At 39.7% G+C, this 23,187-nt stretch overlaps 1 protein-coding gene across 3 annotated transcripts in view; it reads left to right on the forward strand.

Annotated features, from left to right (window-relative positions):
* The first annotated feature begins 14,899 nt into the window (after nucleotides 1–14,899).
* TSC22D2 (TSC22 domain family member 2) overlaps nucleotides 14,900–23,187 on the forward strand; it is a 54,506-nt gene continuing 46,218 nt past the window's right edge. The window contains exon 1 of one of the 3 annotated variants that reach the window (XR_014147533.1): nucleotides 14,900–17,994. Coding sequence is in view for 2 of the 3 variants with exons in the window: in XM_081827704.1 (XP_081683830.1) it covers nucleotides 16,025–17,994 (1,970 nt within the window). In the remaining variant the exon portion in view is untranslated. The remainder of the gene's footprint in view (nucleotides 17,995–23,187) is intronic. The other 2 variants (XM_081827704.1, XM_031028073.2) reach the window with 2 other exon arrangements.

Genomic DNA, 23,187 nt, shown 5'->3' on the forward strand with positions numbered 1-23,187 from the left:
GTTCTTCTAGACTCTCAAACTTGCTGCCATCTCTTTTAATGGCTAATTCAAAATTATTTCAAGCTATTACACAATTGGAAATCTTTTTTTTTTTTTTTTAAGATTTTATTTATTTATTCATGAGAGACAGAGAGAGAGAGAGGCAGAGGGAGAAGCAGGCTCCCAAGGAGCAGGAAGCCCGATGCGGGACTCGATCCCAGGACCCTGAGATCATGACCTGAGCCGAAGGCAGACGCTTAACCATCTGAGCCACCCAGGCGCCCCACAATTGGAAATCTTGGTCCATGTGACATAATTGTTTCTTTATGAAGGAAAGAGTTCTTTGATGGTTGAGTTTCAAAGTCTGAGTTCTGGGGTATTTATCGTGGTGCTTTGCAAGGGTGTTTAGCTTCTGCTTTCCAAAGACAATCTCTTTCCTCATTTATAAAATTAGGTAGTACATAATTCTTTTTCCAGACCTCAAGCATTCATTCTGTTAATACTAAACAGATATAATTAAAGAGTCAGCAAGGCACAGTGAAAAAACGCTTGCTTGAAGAGGGAGAAGACTAACACTACTAATGCCATTCTGTGATCTAATATTTGCTGGATGTACCAATAATCTAATATTTACTAATACGCCAAATATGTATTGAGCACCTATTAGGTTCCAGGTACTGTGCTGGGCACTGGGGCAACAGAGTGAAAAGGATAGACACGGTCCCAGGCCTTGTGAAATAGGACAACAGATACTGAGCAAGTAATAACAAGTTGACCATTACAGTAACTTAACCTTTATGAGACTCAGTTTCCCTGTGAGTAAAATAAAGAAAATAATAATACCCCCTCATGAGTTCCAATGAGGTAATATAGTAGAAAAACTTTGTAAGTTCTTTTTTTCTGTGCAAACTAGAAGCATCTTCTACTAGCCTTGATTTTCCAGGGGAAGGCAGCAGATCTTACTCATCTGTGTAACCTCAACAAGTAGTGCTTGTCTAGTAAGCAGGAAGTCAACATATGTGTGCTGAGCAAGCAACAACTCCAAAAGAAGATGAGTCTATATTTTCACACATGTAAAAGTTTTTTCATTTTCTCACCAAGATCATCTACCCATTCATGAACAAATGAACCTTATGCAGTAGAAAAGCACAAAGTCATATTATAGTAAGATGGCTCCACTTAGCATGCATTCATTGCTAAGGTGTGGATGTTTGAATAACTGAAATATTATAACATTTAGGTTTTCATCTATCCCATTTCATATAATAAACAATTGTCCTTAAAACAATTTCTGAGGGCAGAGTGTAATTTTTGGAGTGTTTGACAAAATTATTTGAGATTTGGAAAGCACCTAAACAGGACACCCAAAACAAGTCAATTACTTTGAATTTCAAAATGAGATGTCAAAAAAAAAAAAAAAATGGAATTAACTCCCCGCAAAGTTTCAGCCTACAGAAAAATTTTCTAACAATGCTAAAATACATTCATATAAGTGTATGAAAATATCAACTGACCTGCTTCCTGGCAAATCTCTAGGATAAATGGACTTTAAATCTTTGGACACTAAAATTTGTATAGCAGACAGAAGGTTTTACCATGTTTTGGTTTTACTCCCCCCCAGAGGGCCTAAGGAATAGCTGTGATTTCTGTTCTCATGAAACCACAGAGCAGAAGGGCGGGAAGGGGGTCTAGGAATTGTCCACTTCAGCTTCCTTATTTTTCAGGGGAGGGAAAACAGAGGCCCAGAGAGGTGAGATGATTTGCCAGTTCCAGAGCTGGGATGAGAACCAACGTCTCCTCTTCTCTGGGACAGGAAGCAGCAGCAGCCTGCTGAAAACATTGCCTGGTATCCCGGGAATTTGCTTGTCTGCTGTGTGGAGATAGTCTGACCTTGGAGAGTCTAATTCCAAGACAGTTACACGTACATTCCAGCTAAAGATGCATTTTCATTTCAATAGAATGGCAGACCAACACCTCCAGTTGTTGTTGTTGTTGTTTTTAAGAATAGAAAAATAAAATTCTTTATCTCATCTTATAAAAACTCTACTCCTTAATATAAGTAAATAGAAAGTCCCACAGAGAGCCTTCCCTAACCACAGCAGTGTTCCCAACCCACCAGTCTAATTAACTACACTGGTCCATCACTTCTTTCACATCACAAGCAACCACCTCCTGCCCACTTCCTTCCCACTCAAGAACCTCACTGGCAGCTCTTCTCCTCAAATTCATCCCCAACAGGTTCAGCCTTTCTCTTGGCCTCTCCTTCCACCATCATGAGATCACAAAACAAGACAAAACCCCAGAAAGTAGTTTGTCTTCACAAGTTTGGAAACATCTAATCTGCTGGCTCATAAATTGAGAGAACATGGACCTGAAGAGCATGCAGACCCAGTTCATATACAGTTCTGATTCTAAACTCTTGAGGAAGTCCTCAATCTCTCTGAGGCTTAATTTCTTCATCTCTTAAATGGAGATGCTAATGTTTATCCCATAGAGTTGCTATAGAGATTAAATGAAGACACATTTAAATAGCTACCACACTGCCTGGCACACACTAAGAACTAATTCTTTTCTGTTCTCTCTCTGCTGCTCACTTTTTCTCCATTTTCTAGGAACCCTGTTGGATATGCATGTATTGTCATTTGTTATATAGTTCTACTTTTCTATATATTTGGAATTTTCCATTATAAAAAATTTCAAAATAAAATAATTAAAAATGATCATTTCCTAATGTTAGCAATGTTTTTGTTTTTTTTTAAAGATTTATTTATTTGAGAGAGCGAGAATGAGAGAGAGAGAGTACATGAGAGGGGGGAGGGTCAGAGGGAGAAGCAGGCTCCCCCGCCGAGCAGGGAGCCCGGTGCGGGACTCGATCCCGGGACTCCGGGATCATGACCTGAGCCGAAGGCAGTCGCTTAACCAACTGAGCCACCCAGGCACCCAGCAATGTTTAATAAATACAAATAATCTTTCAATCATGCAGATTTGGGTGATAATATATTTTTAACAAACAATACTTTAGAAGCTAAAGAATATCATTTGATGCATATTGAGACATCTCATAGAATAGCCAACGTTCCTAAGGAGGTTTTATTCTAATATGTAAGCTATATGACAAAGCTATAGCAGCTGACCACCTTAACTATTGCTTATGAAATACTATTCTGATATATATAGATTTGTATGTATTTGGAAAACATTTTTACCAAAAATATTACCTATTTCTCCTTTCAGTTCATATAATTCATAATAATTATGGGATTAATAACTGCCAAATTGGGTGTCTTTTCAAAAAATTGTGTTTTATCATCAGCTGTCTTATGTAGCCTGAATGCTGATCAACAACTGATGAAATCATATTCAGCTTAATGCATTTAAGTAAAATTAGTGAGTTCATGGTTCAGAATGAATATTTCTTTATATTTTTTAGAAAGTACTATTCTCTACTTGAGACAATATTTTGCTCTCTGTGATAAAATCTCATGCCATTTTTATTCTAAGCTATAAACATTTTAATCCATGTGTTTCCTGGGACTAATATGGTTAAATACTTAGGGCCAACTCACTTGGTCTCTCTAAATATCAGTTTCCCAAGTTAGATGGATATAATATATTTATAATAATACCTTTCTTTTAAAGGGTTCATAATGTGTTGAACTATTTTGTTATTAATTCTGAAGTATTTCTTAGGCTTAGTAGAAGGCATCTGTTAAACTCAGCTGACCTAATGGGAACCACAGCCATGGCTGAATGACTTGCCCAAGGTCACACAGACATAGGGTTATAACAATGAAATGATATGACACATGGTAAAAGTTTGACAACCATAAAGTACGATGCAAATTCAAGGTATGATCAGAAATACGAATAGATCTGTGGTGAGTTCTTACATTTATTGACTACTATTCTTAATACTCTCTTTTCTTGACTTTCTGGCCAAAACTAAAATAAAACTTGCCACCAAAAAAATCTCATAGAGCGTAGTGAAGAGTAAGAAGAAGCTGGGAAGTATACAGAACTCCTTGAAAATATGATGCCATGTTATTTTTATGGATATTAATAGTAACCCTGCTATTGAAATAGCCTCCAAGATTCATTTATTTATTCTTTAAAGAATAAAACAATTAAGTCTGGAATTCTGACCAAACTCTAACTTGGATTGACTTTCAATACTTCAAATCTCTCTTGCTGCATCTACTCAATTTCCTGCTTGGCTGGAGAATTATTGAGAAATCTCGTAATGCATTCTAAGTACTTGCTACATGATGCCCTCTACACAGCTACAGAATACCAGCAAAACTTGTGTATTAGTTTTCCTTATTCTCAGAACTGTTTCAGAGTATAATGAGCTGCTTCAAAGGGGTCTGAAGGCTTCTAATGAAAGGTGTTTAGGACGTGCCAAATACCATGGTTGCTATGAAAATTATCAACCAACTAGAAACATTAGCTTTTTTATGCCCCAAAAACAGTGTTTTAACAATGATTCATTTTTGGTCATTTGCTGATTATTCTAAGTTCTCATTATCTTGAAACTATATTGGTACTAAGAAAAAAATATGTTTTCAAATTTGGCTTCTTTTATGTGATGGTTCCATCTCTCATGTACCAACCATAAATTCTTTGCCTCTGGGACTGCAAATAATTCAGGATGTAATGGAAAGTTAGTATCACATGGCAAGACATTTGTTCCCATTGCAGAGTGAGGCCAGCTCTGAAATTCAAACCCTAATGAGAACAAGTATGTAAATGAGAGCAGCCAAACTAAACAGATGAAGAAAACAAAGCCTAAGGAGTCTATAAAAGACATTTTTTTTAGCCTAGGTATTCATTAACACATAGCATTTAGACTCTCTAAATTAAAAATAGAGCCTTCTTTCCAATAGTTTGTTACTATCGTGACCTATCTATAGACCTACATTTAAAAAACTATGAGGGATGCCTGGGTGGCTCAGTTGGTTAAGCATCTGCCTTTGGCTCAGGTCATGATCCCCGGGTCCTGGGATTGAGTCCTGCATGAGGCTACTTGCTCAGTGAGGAGCCTGTTTCTCCCTCTTCCTCCTGCTCCCCCTGCTTGTGTGCTCACTCTCTCTCTCACAAATAAATCAATAAAATCTTTAAAAAAAATAAAAATAAAAAACTATGGGAAGAACTTTTTACCCATAGAGTAGATCTATTTATTAAATTTTCCTATGAAAGGAAATGTTATTTAAACTAGACTATTATACCAAATACTGAAAACATTTCAATGTGCCTTAAATTAATATGATTAAGAATGGCTAGTGTCAAAGGAATGTGTATTCGTGATCAAAATTTCAATCTGTGCTTTCTATGAAATATTAAAGATGCTGTATCCTCAAGGACTTCTGCATATGATCTGATGTACAGTTTGCATATTTTCTCAACTTTCTACAAATATCAAAATTGATTCAATAAAGATTTAAAAATTTGTCTAATAATTAAAATGAGGGTTTTTTTTTACTTCCTCTTAAAGATAGATGATTATGGAAGTACCTATTTTTTTGCAGGGAATTTCCCACTGTGCCAATCTTCCATGATTTTCAACATATTTATTGCTTTACTTTCATAATGTTGAATGAAAATGTAGGATGTTGTAAAAATGGAAAATTCATTTATACAATATTTATTAAGAATCGAATATGTGCCAGGCTCTATTACAGACCTTAAGAACGCAAGAATGAACAAGAGAGGTGCCTGGTTGGCTTAGTCGGTTAGGCGTCTGACTCTGGTTTCCACTGGGGTCATGATCTCAGGGTCATGGGATTGAGCCCCTCTTCAGTGGGAAGTCTGCTTAAGATTCTCTCCCTCTGCCCCTCCCCCTACCAAAATAAATAAATCTTAAAAAAAAAAAAAAAAGAATGAACAAGACAGATGAAAGCCCTTGCCCTCCTAGGAGCAAGCCATTTTAGTGTGGGAAGATAGACAACAAACAAAATAAGGAAATGACAATGTATTAAAAGGTAATAAGTGCTACAGTGAAAAATAAAAGAGGAAAGAGGATGGGAATGGGAGAGGCTTACAGTTTTAAATAGTGTAGTCAGGGTAGGCCTCACTGAGAAGGGAACATTTGAGGAAAGACTTGAAGGAGGTGAGGGAAGTAAACATGCAAATCTCCCAGGGAATAAGCAGAAGGTACAGGAAATGCAAAGGTCCTGAGGCAGACAGTGACCTTGGGGAATCAGGCAATGATTAGCATATTCGAGTGTTACCAACACTGAAGCAAAAACATTTTGTTGGCTGTTGCATGCAACACCAAGACTCCAAACTTGTCCTTGGGGAGTCTAGATTCATAAAATATTAGAACCAAAAATGGTCATCCTTTCAGTCAACCTCCTTATTTTACAGATAAAGAATATGAGACCCGGAGAGGTCATGACCTGTTCTAATGGTTCCTAATGTTATCTTTTGATGGGATTCAAATATATACTATTCCTGAGGGGCAGTTTATTTTTATTTATTTATTATTTTTTTTTATTTATTATTTTTTTAAGATTTTATTTATTTGACAGAGAGAGCACAAGCAGAGGGAAAGAGAGAGAGAGAGAGAGAAGCAGGCTCTCTACTGAGCAAGGAGCCCGATGTGGGACTCGATCCCAGGACCCTGGGATCATGACCCGGGCCGAAGGCAGCCCCTTAACCGACTGAGCCACCCAGGCGTCCCTTAATTTTTAGATAGCAATTATGAAGTGTTATTTATCACGTGACTAAAATTGTTGTCTCGTCTGTCACTACACTTTTATAAAGTTACATTTGGTTTAGGTGGTGTGTGGGGGTACATTTTTTTTAGTATAAAAGTAATACATTCAGATAAAGATTGTATGTGATTACTGTAGAAAATTTGGAAAATCTTTTTAAAAATCAAGCAAAAAAGGTCAATAACCTCATCAGCCAGAGATAGCCACTATTTAAATTTTGATGTACTTTCCCCCAAATTCTTTTCCTGTGCATACATGTAATTTTCTTTCAAAGACGAGATACAATTTTGTTTAATGTTTTTTAACTCAATATTTTACCATATTTATCATTTTTTAAAAAGTCATCAAATGGTAACAAATGTTCCTCTTTAAAATGCTTTGATCTTTTGAAAATAGAAGTCAACTACCAGTAAAGTTCATTAATTGGGTGGGCTCTAAAGTTTGTATAAAGTAATATTTTCCTACCCATAACAAGGTACTATCATAAAGTAATATGATCAATAGTTGTAAGCTTCATGACTATAACATCATTTAAGAATTTTGGAATGATATTTAACAAAAATGCAACACAGGAACACGTGTACCCCTTTTAAAGAATTTGAACAACCTTGGCATACTACCATTTTCTCTTTTTAGTCTTGATGCTTTATAATTATACAAACATCAAATTCCATCAAATGATAAACAATATATTTCAAAAGTATTAGATAAGATAAGCAAGCTTTCTTTTCCTTTTTGTTTGGAATTTATACCAGCCCATTCATATTTACGTTGGGGCCGGTAGCACAAAACATCTAGGTGTTTCTTCTCCCACGTTTCACCAGGAAAATAACTTTGTGTGCTTCAGAGAAAATAATGGCCTATACATCTATCTCTGCTGAAGCTCTCAGACATGTTGGCCTGCTTTGGAATTCACCATGGTAAGAATAAATTTAACATTCATACACATATGGGAATTGGGAAAAGATAAAGGAAGGAGTAAGGAAAGTGGCCCGGCCAGCTGTCACCACTAATGCACCAGAGTGTAACCTCATTAAAAAATGCTACTCTAGGGCGCCTGGGTGGCTCAGTCGGTTAAGCGACTGCCTTCGGCTCAGGTCATGATCCTGGAGTCCCTGGATCGAGTCCCGCATCGGGCTCTCTGCTCGGCAGGGAGTCTGCTTCTCCCTCTGACCCTCCCCCCTCTCATGTGCTCTCTCTCATTCTCTCTCTCTCAAATAAATAAATAAAATCTTAAAAAAAAAAAATGCTACTCTAGCATTCTCTTACTAATAAAGAAATAGCCCATGGAACAGTGAAAATCATCCACTGTTCAATTGTACCTGACAAGAAAGAAAGAAAAGGCAATCCACCAATATGGAAATGCATGGCCTTGCCTCCTACATTTTCCATAAAGGTCCCTTCTTTGTAGCTCTTTTATGACTAACTGAATGTTTCACATCATTCCTAGATTTATCTATGTATATTTTTATCTCATTGAAAAAATGAGGCTCAGCCCTGAGCCTCCCTAAAATTAGCTCTACTTGTTAGAAGTTCTCCTTGTCAGGTGGTTCTATCACACTTATCTAATAATTACCTTTAAACAAAATGTTTTCTTTTTTGCTGTTGTTCAGAGTTGGGTTTTCTTTTTTTTTTTTAAGTGGGGCATTTCAAGTTCTTGAGTAATCAAAATCACTGACTTTAAGTTAGTTAAGGTTTTACTGAGAAAAAGACTTCCTCTTATAGCTATTTAATGAGTTGTGCTACGAAGTTGTTAAATCTCTCTATAAAAAATGTCATAGAGATTGTTAAATATTTCTACCATTTTGGTATAACACAAATAATTATGGCCATATAAAAAGAAACTTTGACTATTTTTAATAGATCTTTCTGAACATAATACACAACATATTCTAAACTATGTGAGGTTAAGAAAACAGAGTGGTTTCTTTTTAAATGCAAATCAGATCATGTTAATCACCTGCTTGTAACCCTCCTGTGGCTTCCCATCACTTGGTCAACAAGGTCCATAAGATCTGGTGCCTGCCTACTTCTCAGATGCCCGCAGTGCCCTCCCCACAACACACTGGTTTCCACCACAGGGCCAGTGTCCTGTACCACCTCTCTTAAATGCTGGCTATTGAAAACAAGCCCACCTGCCAGACACCTAAGGTGCCCTTGTGCTCACCTTCCATTGTGGTTTTGTTACTTCTTAATACATGTATCTTTGAAATTACCACATTATTCATTTATTTCTTTAGCGTCTGTTCCTTGTACTAAAATATAAGACCCAGTTGAACAAAGACTTTACTTTTCTTGTCTAGCTCATAACTGTTCCTCAAGTATAGCAAAGAGGCCAGCAAAGAGTAGTCTTCTAAATATATGTTAGATGAATGAACAAGGAGATATTTGGAGCTGTTTGTTCAAAATATAAGCTTGATTTTACTAGGAGAATTTTTTTCTTTTATCAAAATAAAATACTGCAAATGAAATATTAATAAGCAAAATTATTTTTTTTAAAGATTTTATTTATTTATTTGACAGAGACAGAGATAGCGAGAGCAGGAACACAAGCAGCGGGAGTGGAAGAGGAAGAAGCAGGCTTCCCCTCGAGGAGGGAGCCTGATGTGGGACTCGATCCCAGGACCCTGGGATCATGACCTGAGCCGAAGGCAGACCCCTAATGACTGAGCCACCCAGGCGCCCTAAGCAAAATTATTTTAAACACCATAGTTAAGCTTAAAGAAATTCAGTGGAGAATACGTGGAAAATATGAATGAATCATTATCACATAATTTATCTTTCTTTAAAATATGCATTTTTGTGAAAGGGTTGATCTTTTTTTTCCTTAAGGGGTAGAACCACTGTATTGATGGAGAACCTATAAAGCAAATATGAATGAAATATTTATAAACTAAAAATCTAGAAATAAATCAGCTATTGAATAAACACATGCAATATGCAAAAAAAAGATTAGTATCAAAATCTGGAAGAAATGGGGTGAAGATGGAAAAAATATTCTAAATATTTGAAGATGAAAATATTATTTGTATCTAGCCAATTTAGTTAAAAAAGAGGTAAATGTCACAAAATGGGTATCATGGTAATACTGTTATGATTATTCATCAGATATTTGATGGCCAAAACTGCAAAGGCCATATGGTTAGCATTTCACCTTGATTTTGAATTTTCCCCCTATTTCCTTATTTCTTACTAGCCTCCTTCTTCTCCAAAGATCCCAGGTTACAGATGGGGGAGAGGAGTGAAAATTAATTTGCAGAGAAGCAGCTCATTACATGACCATTTTAAGTAACACCCAAATTCTTGGGCAAACATGGATCATGGATTGAGCTTTTAATGAGTATGAATGCTGCAAAGTAGGATTTCAAGTATTCTAAAGTTAAATGCTAAAAGTGCTTTGTTTCCAATAACTGAAGTGCTAGTTATTTTGGAATTAAAATATAACTGCTAATACAAAGTAGTCAAGATTATATATGTGCCTTTCCACCATTGGTTCCTATGAATTAAAATTAGTCCAATCAGCCAGGTCAGAATGACCATCAGATTATCAGTCAACACTTAGACCATCCTTCATGTCTAAATCCAGTTTATACAAGTTTCTACACTCAAACACTTTTTTTTGGAACTTCATAAGCCGATAATAGTAACATACAGAACAAACTATAACCTAGAAGTCTGGAAATTGGCAATGTCTTTCAATGCTCTTTTGTGAGTGTTAAAGTTACAACTTAAAATTACAGGTATACTACCACTTGAAGCGATACATAATTACACTGTGCTTACACCAAATTCACATATACAAGAAAGGCAGAATAGATGGTGATTATTCACCTTGCCAAAGGATATCCCATTAAATGTCTTTAAATAGCTCATCTATGACAGAATATGGCTTCTTCATAAAATCATGTATACCTAGTACTTTTTTAAAGATTTTTAATTAATTAATTTATTTATTTGAGAGAGCAAGAGAGACAGAGACAGAGAGAGAGAGAAAAAGGGTGCGTGCAAGTTGGGGGAGGGGCAGAGGAAGAGACTCCTCAAGCAGATCCCCGCTGAGGGCAGAGCAGGACTCCAGGGGCTCCATCTCACGACCCATGAGATCATGAACTGAGCCAAAACCAAGAGTCAGACACTTAACCAAGTGAGTCACCAGGCACCCCTATTTTATTTTATTTTTGAAGTAATCTCTACATCCATTGTGGGGCTCAAACTTACTACCTTGAGATCAAGAGTAGCACTAAGCCTGCCAGGCGCCCCAAGTAACTTTCTTTTTAATTAACAAATGACATTGAAAATAGTACTACCAATAGTATCACATTAGTTGCCATCTCTTCTTACAAAGACACCAAAACACTGCCATATGTGTTATCTTTTTCTTTCTGCTCTCAGTGGGATTGGTAGTTTAACATCTTGCCACCACAATGTTGCTTCTTTTCAGTGATGGGAAACTGAGGGATTAATAGACTTGTCAACAGTCACAAAACAAATTTACAACAAAACTGAAGCTTACTCTTGATCTCAAGTTTTCTCCAATTAGGCAATGCAGATTTATTTAATTTTATCCCAACTGGTCACAAATAATGTGTGTGTGTGTGTGTGTATATATATATATATATATATATATATATATGTAATATAATTACTAATAGATTTTCTATTGAAGTTGCCCTACATTGCAGTATTAAGCTAGATTTCAGAGCCACATAATATTTTAGATTCTAAATTAAGTGTCATAATAGAAGAAAACAGGCTTTAATAGGACATTATATTTATTATTAGTTCAAAATGCACCATTATCTTCCATCAGGTTGCTATATTTTGCCTGAACTTCAAAGATCTTTGGGACTCAAGGGAATCTTCACTATTAAAAAAGACACTGTTGTTTCATAGTATATCAAACTTTAGAAGACTATCTAATAGAACTTTTCTTAAATGTGAAAATTTTACACACTTCATTTGCTCTCAAGTGATGAAAAGATTATGCATCTCAATCAGATGTTTTCTTTCATAAAAGTATTTATGGAATTTCACTAGGCTTAGTCTTCTTTCATTACAGTTTTTTGTTGTTGTTGTTGTTTTGTTTTTGTTTTTTACTTTTCAGATAATATTACACAATGGCCTCAACTGCAAGAGGTTATTAGTAAGATATGGTTCCAGAAATGGAATCCCAGGAAAATCATAGTAATAAATCAAGTGCTACTTGTTTAGACAGCTGATATTTATTTCTAGCAAATGCTTTTTGGAATCTGAAAACTAGTCCTCCATTTTGTATTTTTCTAACAATTCGGTGATAAAAATATAGAAAGTAAACATAAGCTATTTCTAAATCCCAGAAAAAGTTGTTGGCTAGGATACAGGCTGTTCAATTCTTAATGCACACAGGGAGGGCTCAATAAATGTCACTAACTGATAGTATTAATGCTAAAGGACTACTTCTCTTAGGTAGGTAGTTGCTTAAGTTCTCCTGAAAATATGGTTTTCTTTTCTCTACCCCAGAGTATTTAGATAATGTGCTATTACTATCTTAAATGTATTATATACTTGCTGAGAAAATAAAAAAGGTTTTCTTGAGTATCTACAGTTCACATTCCAGGATCTTGTGACTATGAAACAATTTACCATCTGGTACTGATATGGTTAGATAATAACCTAGTAGAATTTGGAGTATGATACTCTGAAAAGATGAAATCCTGCTATAGTAGTTGTGTGTTTGGTTTGGTTTGGTTTTGGTTTTCTTGGTCATCAGTGGAAACCGTCCTTAGTTTCTAAGTTGCTGCAATTGTTTTTTCTTTCCCACTGCATTGTTCTTCCTAAACATACCTCCCATACATGGCTTTAAAATAAGTCTTTGAGGGAAGTACCAGATGTAGGACAGTCAAGTTGGGTGCTCTGGAGCAGTAATCAAGGATTCCCACAGTTTCCACATGTGGTTTTTGGGTGTAAGCATGGAGCCAGGATACTTGCATTAAGACCCTTGGTCTTGAGGTTTGGGACTCCAGAGATCTCTCCAGTTCCAGTGAGTTAGGCTACCATGTTACTTATTGTCAACTTTCCACACACACCCAGAGCGTATATACTGACTGGTACATCTTGTTTCCTATCATTTTAATTAGTTATGTGGAGGCTTTTAATCCTTTGTGGGCCAACCATGAATTACATAGTTGTGTAGTCTGATGACAGTTCTATGATTTTTTTCCTCTGTAAAATGGTTTCAAACCTATTTGTAACAACCAGAATTTTTGTCATTTCTTCATAGCAGTTTTATGCAATAAATTCTTTACATTTCTAAGGAGCAAATGTATAAGAGAAGCTAGGGCCTTTAAGACTTCTGGAAAACTTATTTTCAAGAGAACTATTTTATTCACACAGAAATCCTTAAAAATATAAACAAAACATTTTAACTTTATACATCTTATTTTAGGCTAAGATGTCTTTTAACATCTTTAACCCCATTCTTACCAAAAATATAGCCCACTTACTGATCTCTTCTAAATTATCTTTATCATTATTTTCATTTCATAATAAATCCTTAATGTGTTCTTTAAGGAGAAATCATCTTACAGATTACTTTAGATTTTTCCTTTGTGTGATTTAAGATCATCATAACAAGTAATCAAGAAGTTTATGTAATAAGATAATGTAATGAGGCAAGCAGGCATCTTATACCTGTTTTTCCAAAATTGATCACCATTTTTAACAATATGGTAAATCAAAGTTAAATTAAGCTTTCGTAAGTTGATATTGGATTTAACCAGTTGATCTAACTTATTAATGGAAAATATCTCTAACAATTACCAAAATTACAGATTTAGAAATGAAACATTCCTTTAGCTATCTCTGCCACAATAGCAGCATAATGTTACACTTTGTTCCTTTACTCTCTCCCATCTTCTTAAGAAACAGGGATGTTATTATGTGGTCTTATTTCACATCCTGACCTCGTTTACTTGGGTTTGGAGGACATGGTTTCTACTAAGGTTAAAAGACATGTGTCTGTATGTTATTTACAACTAAGGACCTAAAAATTTTCAGTAAACTGTCATTATCAAAACATCCTTTGTCATAAAAAGTATTTCTACTCATCAAAGATTAGAGAACTGAGTATAATGATTAACTGATTTATGTAAGTCATAATGACATGACTGCTAAAGCTGTGATACGAAATCTTGATTTCCCCTCAAGATTTCTTGGATTTTACATACATGATGTATTAGTGTGTCAAAGTTCAAGAGCCACCTTCCCCACTTTTTTTTTTAACTGTTTAAGAGAATGGCCTTACCACTTTCTTTTGCCAGAAAGTAACAAAAAGATGATAAAATCTCCAGTACTTTATAGCTGCTCTCTGTACTGGGAGAGGAAAGGGTGCTTTCTGACTTGTTCTGGTTGTTCATGGCCCAATTCAAACCACGTAACACTCTGGCTCCAACTAGGAGTTTTAGAATAAACAAAAGAAAGAACTATAACTAACGCAGTAGGTTCTACATTTATGGAGCCCATAAGCTGATTTCGTGCTGAAAGTAAAAACAGTCTCAAGAGGTTAAATGAACTCTTCGATGCTGAAATCACAGCAAATTCAGGAAAATGAGGGATATGTTGGTAACCTCTAATCTTTTTTTAAACTGACCTCACCCTGGGCAAGTAACCATCTCCTGATGCCATTGTTGGAGACAGAATTTCTGGCTGAAAGATCAGTTTTCTGACTCAATCTGGCTTGCTATTCTTGGTTAATCATCCGCATTTCTCTCAATATTTCACTCCTCTGACTACAGTGGTCAACATTTATTTTCAGAAGACTTTTTTTAAGTGATTCGCTTCCTCCATTGGTCTCCCTCTTTATCCTAACTCTCCCTAACCCCCATTTCTATCGCCCTTGTTTCTCTAAGATTTTGTTAAACATTAGACACAGCACATGACCTCCATCCAGTCTTCCAGCGTCTCGGAACAAAACCGGTTGGCGCGGTTGTAAGCTTCTCTAGGGTTGGAATTTAAGAGTCTTCAGCTCTCCAACTCTTAAAGACCTACAGCGTAAATTTTAAATTTAAAAAATTTTAAATAAAAAAACCGCCCCCCTTTTTTAACCTTTAGTCCCGCCCACCGTCTCCCTCCCCCCCCCCGCAGCCTCCACGCGAAACTGCAGGAAACCGGAGGGGGCGGGGCGGTGACGTCACGACGCCGGTGCGTCACGGAACGGCGGCGGCTGCGGCGCTGGCGGTGGCTGCGGCAGCGGCGGCATTTTAGTCGACAGCGGCGGCGGCAGCGGGGCCGCTGCTCCTCCCAGCATCCCTGGCGCGGCCATTTCAGCCCCATCTTGGCCGAGGGGAGGGAGCTGCAGCCGCCGCTTCAGCAGTTTGAATTTCAGTTTCTCCAGGGTCTGCGAACCGGGCGCACCGAGGAGGAGCCGAAAAAGCTACCACCGCTACCTCACACAGCCGGAGCGCTTCCGCTCGCCGGCCAGCCAGGCGGCTGCCGCCACCACCGCCGCCGCCCCTCACTCTTCTCAGGAGCCGCGAGGGGAGGCCGAGACCGCCGCCGCCGCCCGCGGGGTGGCTCCCCCTGTAAGGGGAGGACCGAGCCGGCTTTCCCCTCCCCCGGAGCGGGTTTCCGCCAGAGACAGTCGACATGTCCCTGGGGCTGAGCTCCGGCTAAAGCCGGGGAGGGGGCCGCCCGCCCGCGCCGAAGCTCCGCCGCCCGCCCGCGGGACCTTCAGCCAGCCCCAGCCCGCGGCTCCTGGCTGAATCAGGAATCCCCGGCGCCAGACTCGCCACTCCTTCCCCTTCTTCCCTCAGCGTCCGAGAGCCCAGAGCTGACGCCGGCACTGGCCTGAGGAGCCCGAGCGGGGCAGCACCGCCCCTCACGCCGCCGCCGCCGCCGCCACCACCACCACCACCTCCTCCTCCCCTTCGCCCTCCCACTCCCACCCCCAGCCAAGGCCTGCTGACCGCGCCGAGCGCCGAGCTAGACTGACCACGGCGGCCCCGGAGACGGGAGGAGGAAGCAGGCGGCCCGCCCCTGGGATCGCGCTCGCGCTCGCGCCGCCGCTGAGGGGATTGAATTGAGGCGCCGCGGCTGCGGGAGGCGAAAAGGAAGGAGGAGCCGCCGCGCGAGTGCGACGGGGGCAGAGCCGTAGAGATCGACTCAGAAGGAAACGGGGAGGAGGATGTCTCACAGAGCGGCCAGCGTCCGGATCAGCCAGTGACTCTTAACAGCGGCGGGCCTCAGACCCCAGCGCGGACTCGGACTTTGTCTTTGGGGGCCCCTGCTCTGCCCTTCCTGGTTTCCGGCAAGATCGCAGAGGAGCCGGCGTGCCTCTCTGCCCTCCAGCCTTCCTCACCATGTCCAAGATGCCGGCCAAGAAGAAGAGCTGCTTCCAGATCACTAGTGTCACCACGGCTCAGGTGGCCACTAGCATCACCGAGGACACTGAGAGCCTGGACGACCCGGACGAGTCACGTACAGAGGACGTCTCCTCCGAAATATTCGACGTTTCTCGGGCCACGGATTATGGCCCTGAGGAGGTCTGCGAGCGCAGCTCCTCCGAAGAGACACTCAACAATGTTGGGGATGCAGAGACTCCCGGGACCGTCTCTCCAAACCTCCTCCTGGACGGGCAGCTGGCGGCCGCGGCGGCTGCTCCCACCAACGGAGGAGGAGCCCTTTCGGCCCGGAGCGTGGCTGGGGCGCTGGCCAGTACCCTGGCGGCGGCCGCCACCTCGGCCCCCTCTTCGGGGGCACCCGGCGCCCCCCCGGTCACGGGCTCGTCTGCCGGGCCAGGGACCGCAGCCCCATCACAGCCCCCCACCACTTGTAGTTCCCGTTTTCGCGTGATCAAGCTGGACCACGGGAGCGGGGAGCCCTACCGCCGCGGCCGATGGACGTGTATGGAATACTATGAGCGGGATTCAGACAGCAGCGTCCTGACCAGGTCTGGGGATTGCATTAGGCACAGCAATACTTTTGACCAGACTGCGGAGCGGGACAGCGGCCTGGGCGCCACCGGAGGGTCGGTGGTGGTGGTGGTGGCCTCCATGCAGGGGGCGCACGGGCCCGACTCGGGAACTGACAGTTCCTTGACTGCTGTGTCACAGCTACCCCCGTCGGAGAAAATGAGCCAGCCCGCCCCGGCCCAGCCGCAGAGTTTTGGCGTTGGGCAGCCACAGCCACCGCCGCCCGTAGGTGGGGCTGTGGTTCAAAGCGCGGCTCCAGTGCCGCCGTTCCCGGGAGCCGCGGCCGGGCCTCAGCAAATGATGGCAGCCCCGCAGCCAAGCCAGCCCCAGGGAACCGGCCCCGGCGTCCTCCCGCAGGGGCCCAATGGACAGGGGCTGCCGCTGACGAATGTAACCCTGACGCAGCCCGGCGTGCCCCTGCCGCAGCAGCCGGGCCCCGCCGTCGGCGCTCCTACGACGCAGCCGCCCCAGCCGTTCGCGTACCCTCAGCTACCGCCTGGGCATTTGCTGCCAGTCCAGCCCGCGGGTCAGAGTGAGTACCTACAGCAGCACGTGGCCGGACTGCAGCCGCCAAGCCCCGCGCAGCCCTCGTCCACCGGCGCCGGAGCGAGCCTCGCCACGGCTGCCAGCCTTCCAGTGGGCACCGGCCCGAATGCCTCCTCGGTGGGTGCGCAGATAATGGGCGTGTCTTCCTTGCCCAGTGAAGCCGTGGCCCCGGGGCCGGGACCCGCGCCAGGCGGACAGGCCGCGCCTGGTCAGCCGGCCGGAGTGCCCTTGGCTGCGGTGGGATGCGCCGTGCCGCCGGGCCTGGTCCCCCCTGGGACCGGGCAGCCCCAGTCCGTGCCTCCGCCGCAGATGGGTGGCAGTGGTGCGCCGTCAGCCGTGCCTGGCGGCCCCCACGCCGTGCTGCCCGGAGTTCCAAACGTGCCTGCAGCCGTGCCCGCTCCAAGCGTGCCTAGTGTGTCTACCACCTCTGTTACTATGCCAAATGTACCCGCGCCTCTGGTCCAGTCGCAGCAGCTGAGCAGCCATACGCCAGTCAGCAGGAGCAGCAGCATAATCCAGCATGTTGGGCTGCCCTTAGCGCAAGGCACACCCAGTGCACCAACAAGTCTACCACAGTCTGACCTAAGCCAGTTTCAGACTCAGACCCAACCTTTAGTCGGGCATGTTGACGATACTAGAAGAAAATCAGAACCCCTACCTCAACCACCACTTTCTCTCATTGCTGAAAATAAGCCTGTTGTGAAGCCTCCTGTTGCAGATGCCCTGGCAAACCCCCTTCAGTTAACACCTATGAACAGTCTCGCCACCTCTGTATTCAGCATAGCTATTCCTGTTGATGGTGATGAAGACAGGTATGGAAATCTTACTTAAAATATTTGATAGGAGTGCTTGACCAAACATTGTAGTTTAGAATGCAACTTAAGAGTTCTTTTTTCACTTTGAGGCCCTTAGCGTTTTTAAACTTAGCTTGTGTTTAGTAAGTTTAGTTTGTGTTTAGTAAGATTGATTTGTCAGTTCTTGAAAATGCATTTGTTTAGATTGCTAATATAAAGGTGTAATGAGAGAATTGGTCTTGTCACAGCCATTTAAAAGCACTGAATTGGATAAGGACACAACATTTGTTCATTCAAAAAAGGTGGATTTAAGCTTAATTCTCTCGATTTACAGGTGGTAACTAGTAGATTAGGCCCCAGAAGATTGTCCTTTTCTTAGGTAACAATCGCACTTGAACCCTTAGGGCAGAGAGTTTTGTCAGTGTGAGTTTGGAGACTAAGACGTAAAATCAGAAGTTTCCCATTCTGGAAAACCAGAGGTCCTCTACAGTAGGGAAAGATCCATGTAAGGAATCTCCTCCAGTGTATCTGCAAAGGCTGGAGAGAGAATGGTGAAATGTCAAGTCTGGCTTTGAAGATCATATCGTCCTCCAGCCTTTTAAATAAAAGAACATGGAAGGTCAGGAGGCTTCCCAGTGACTTCGTTAAGATCCTTTTTTTTTTTTTTGAAGTAAAAAGTGTATTGGAAAGATGTTATCTTCCATCAGTAGTTTTTTAACTATGGAAAGGGAGGTATGAAGTAAGACTCTTTGACAGTAGTAAAAGCTACAGTTCTTGAAATTAGAGTAATTTTATAGTAAAAGTGTTAACAGTTGTCAACAATTGGCTCCCTCTATTTAAGGGATGCTTTTTTAATGGTTTAAGTGAAAATTGGTGTATTGCCATTACCAATTCTACAACAGTTGATGTTTGGTTATGGTTCAGTGAGGATTTTTAAGTGGTTTTCAGGAAATGTCACAGGAAAATTTGACATGTTGCAGATTTTTAAAAACCAACTTGTTACAAAGCTTTAAAATTACATTTAAAAATTAGAAAGTTTCAGGTACTTTACAGTTAGGCATTTATTTGCTGGGTTTTTTGTTTTGAGCGAGGTTAATTTTAGATGTGTTAAAAGATAATTTTATGGATTTCTAGAATAATTGGTATGTAGAACCATGAGATCTGTTGAAGGTTTTTTCTGTTTCTTCTGAGTTCCTTCACATTCTTTTCTTAACTTTTCATTTCTAATTAGCCTTGTATTTTTGTTATATACTTCTGTTGGTTTGAAAAATGCTCACTGAAATCATCTCCTCTGCTTTTTGTAATTCAAAGTTCATATTTTTTTGTAGGTGACTTGCTTGTTGGGAGTCTTTCTTCCATTTGAGAACTCTTAGAGAATACCACGTGTCCATAAGTGAGCTCAGCTAGCTAGTCATTGAGAAATTTTATATGGATGGGACTACCAAGTAAAGAAACTGATTCCACAAGCCATTCAGAAAAATCCCTCTTTACATCTCCCATATTTCACTTTTCACACATGGGGCACACCTGAAATGCAGATTGTTTGTTTATTCATCTTTTGTAAGAGGCAACAGGTATCTTCCCTTTTCTAGCTGCCAGAAGCCAATTTTTTCTGATGGGTTGGTAAATAACCATTTGCTTGCCTCTCTGTTCCTGTTGTATATTGCCTCCATATTTCAAGAAATGATGAGTGGTTTCCCAAACCACACCCACCTCCTTGTAAAACACATGCACATCTATGAATGAAGAATGTATTTTTCTCTCCTCTTCACAACTCTTTCAGTTTACAAAATAGGCAGTTACATTCCCCAGAACTTAAATATAATGATGTGGCATGGGGCAGACAGATCCATTGACAAATGGAAACTCTGGGATGTATTCTTTAGGGTACGACCTCAAAGATAAAATTATTTATCCTCTTTATTAAAAGGTTAATAATTTTAAGAATTTATTTCGGAAGGTTAATGAGCTACAGATACTTCCGCATCTGTTCTTATCAGTTGGCAATAGTTAATCCAGTGCAGGGGTTTTGATGTGTGTGCAGTCCTATATTAAATATGGTCCTTCCCTCCCCCACCCAGTCTTCTAAAATCTGCATTACTTACCAGTGTGCTTTTCTAATTTTTGTTATAGTCTTTCATTGGTTTTTAATTTAACATGCTAGTTTTCAAGATGTAATCTTACACATTTGACTATTTTGTCACTGGACCAACACACCTGGTGAAGGAATAAATCCATTAAGTAGAAATAGTGTTTTGTTTTGTTTTTGTTTTTAATGGAAAGCCTTTGTGAAAGAGGGCATTTTAAATTGTATGCTTGAAATTAAATAACACAGTTTTTCTAGGCATATGTTTAAATTACTAAGATGACTATTTTTGAGGAAACTGTACCAACAAAAATCATACTTTTTATATGGTGATTTGGGGTTGCCTTCTTAAATTAAAATCTGCATACAATTTTAGTTGCAGTCATTCAAATGCAAAATAAAACATTGGAGTGAGAGGTTTTGAGTAATTATGACTTTAACTTTGTGAATAGGTTGAAAATTTCAGATCCTGAAAATTTTAGATCCTAAAAATTTGTAAACAGTTTGCTTTTTTTAAAGTTAATATGTTAGTAAACATAGTCTAGTTCTTTGAGAAAAGGAAGGAAAATGGAAGATTAACAAAAATGATTGAGGTTCTTTAGTTTGATATATTAAAAACCCTATCTGTGGTTTTGGCTCCATTATCTTTTACAAAGCTTCATTTTGAGATTTACTTATTTTGAAAGAAGACTTATAAATACATTTTAATAATATACCTTTAAAAGGGCTGACGGTTATATATAGAAAGCAAGAAAATGTTTTAAAGTTCAGTTAACACTGCCTGTTGACTCTATATTATTAATTGCCATAAAGTTTATATATTCTAGCCTTTCTCACTGGAAAGGCTTATAGTCGATGATTCTTCAAACGGATTTTGTGTAAACTGGAGATATAATAATGGTTGAAAATATAGTTCATAAAAAGCCACTTTTATACTGAAAGTTTAAAAATGTGTTTAAATTACGACACACTTAACAGACTCCTTTCTGGTAAATGGGGAGAGGTGCAAAATATTACTGGCCCTTTTGGAAAGGGAACACAGTACAGATCGTTTTCCACAGATAGCTGACCAGTGTGAACTCTGTAGGCCACATTCCAGGAACTCTTATGAATGGCTGCAATTGTGAACTGTCAGCTACAACCAAAAGATTGTTGAAAACCTGATTGTAAGGATCCCTTAGTGGCAAATATCTTTGTATCTTGTTAATGGTTTTATTTGTGTAGTTTGCTAATGACTACTGGTTAAGTATTACAAATTGTGAATGTTAAAGTGGTGTATCCTGGTATGTGCTATAAATACACAAATTTTGTTTGTACAGAGATATATATATGTATATATATATCTCTCTCAAATATACACACACATACTTGAGCAGGTTTTTTTAACTTGATGGTTAAGTGAGAAGATTATGTAAATGTATATTAAGAGATAGAACTGTCACTCTTAACCTTTATTTTAAAATCTATAGATACTTATTAGAGCTCTAAAAGTCTCACTGCATTTAGTCTTTACAAATGAAAGCTCCTTAGTTGAATCTGTATTTCTTGGGAGCTTATGTTTCTTTATCGATACTGAATTGTGGAGGTAATTTTGCCCTTCCAGCTTTACAGTTGACGTTTAAATCACACATTACATATTATCCTATGTACTCTTAGCAAGGATTTTTTAATCAAAGTGTGAAATCCTGTGTATGAATGACATTATTATTTAGTATAAAAACTGATAATTGATGGATTCATCAGAGTGCCAGGCTGATTACTAAAATATACTTTAGTCATGAACATGGCTCTAAGTAAAGGAAATTATCATAGATTTCCAAAAGATGGATGGTCCAAAAGTGTATCAGTAGGGAGTATGGCGCCTTTTTTTTTTTTTTTTTAACAGTGCCATATATATTGTTCAAAATTTTGTATGAACTAAATTCTCTAGGCTGAACATTGGTAACCTTTAGTAAACATAAGAGCTTATATGTGTGTGGGTAAGACACATACTATGTTAGTAACACTATCTTTTCCTTGTAGGGGAAGTAGGGTATCTTGAACTAAATTGCTTTTATGAGAAATCATTTTTTTATAGTACGGATACTGTGGTATATATGTTTTCTACTTCCTGAGAATAAGTGTAATGTTAATCTGTTCTTTGAGAATTCTGATAGCACTAATTTGGAAATAGTAAAATGTGATAGTGGATTCATGGATCTGGTACTTGCTAATTTGGAATAGAGTTTAGTCCTTCTGTGCACCAGAAGAGATTGGAAGTAGTCATGGGCTTTAGTGTTCTAGTAACAAAGAGCACCCCCAACAATCAGATGGTAAAGAAACCAAAATTAGTCTCTTTATTGAGGAATGATTGTTAGGGGAGTATAAAAAGATCTTGACTTTTCTTACCTAAAATAGCAGAAGTTGGGGCGGGAGGAGGTAGAGGGTGATGGCAGGTAACCAAGACAGAAAAACATACAGTGAAATGACATGAAATATGGTTTCAGAAGGAATAGGAATACTTGTTACTAGTGAAGAAAAGGCATCTAATTCCTTTTTTAAATAATTGTTTTAGACCAGTATGTATTTCCTTTTTGAACAGATACTGTTTATTTCTTAATTGCATTACTCTTTAAATATTCTTTAAGTATGAGGAAGAGAGGGTTTATAAAAACAGATTTGTCTGGTTAAATGTAGCCTGAATGATGATGTTCCCTAAGTAATTTCTTACTAATGGGAAGAACAGATTTCTAATTTAAAAAACCTTAATAGTTAACAGTATTTAAGGGGTATGTGTAGCAAAATTCCTGAATTGGAATAAATCTCTTAACTTAGTTCTTTATACTAAACCAAGTGGACTTGTGATTTGAGGCTGCTCTTTTATATGGTATAATAAAATTACTGTATCCACAAAGAATGTGCATACCTGAATCATTGGTATAATTTGGGTCTGTCCCACAGCAATTCTTGAACATACCAAATGACTCAATATTTGTGACATTCTTAATCTGGCATGGCTTAGGGCAAAAACCCCTCCGTAAAGATTTAAGAACAGTAACCAATTCATATCATTCCTGTACATCATTACGTGACTTTCATAATATATTTTAATGTATACATTTCAAATTTGGCTGATAATATTAAGA

This window comes from Leptonychotes weddellii, chromosome 1, assembly GCF_054177405.1.
Source record: "Leptonychotes weddellii isolate Sample4059 chromosome 1, ASM5417740v2, whole genome shotgun sequence".
NCBI classification, from domain to species: Eukaryota; Metazoa; Chordata; class Mammalia; order Carnivora; family Phocidae; genus Leptonychotes; species Leptonychotes weddellii.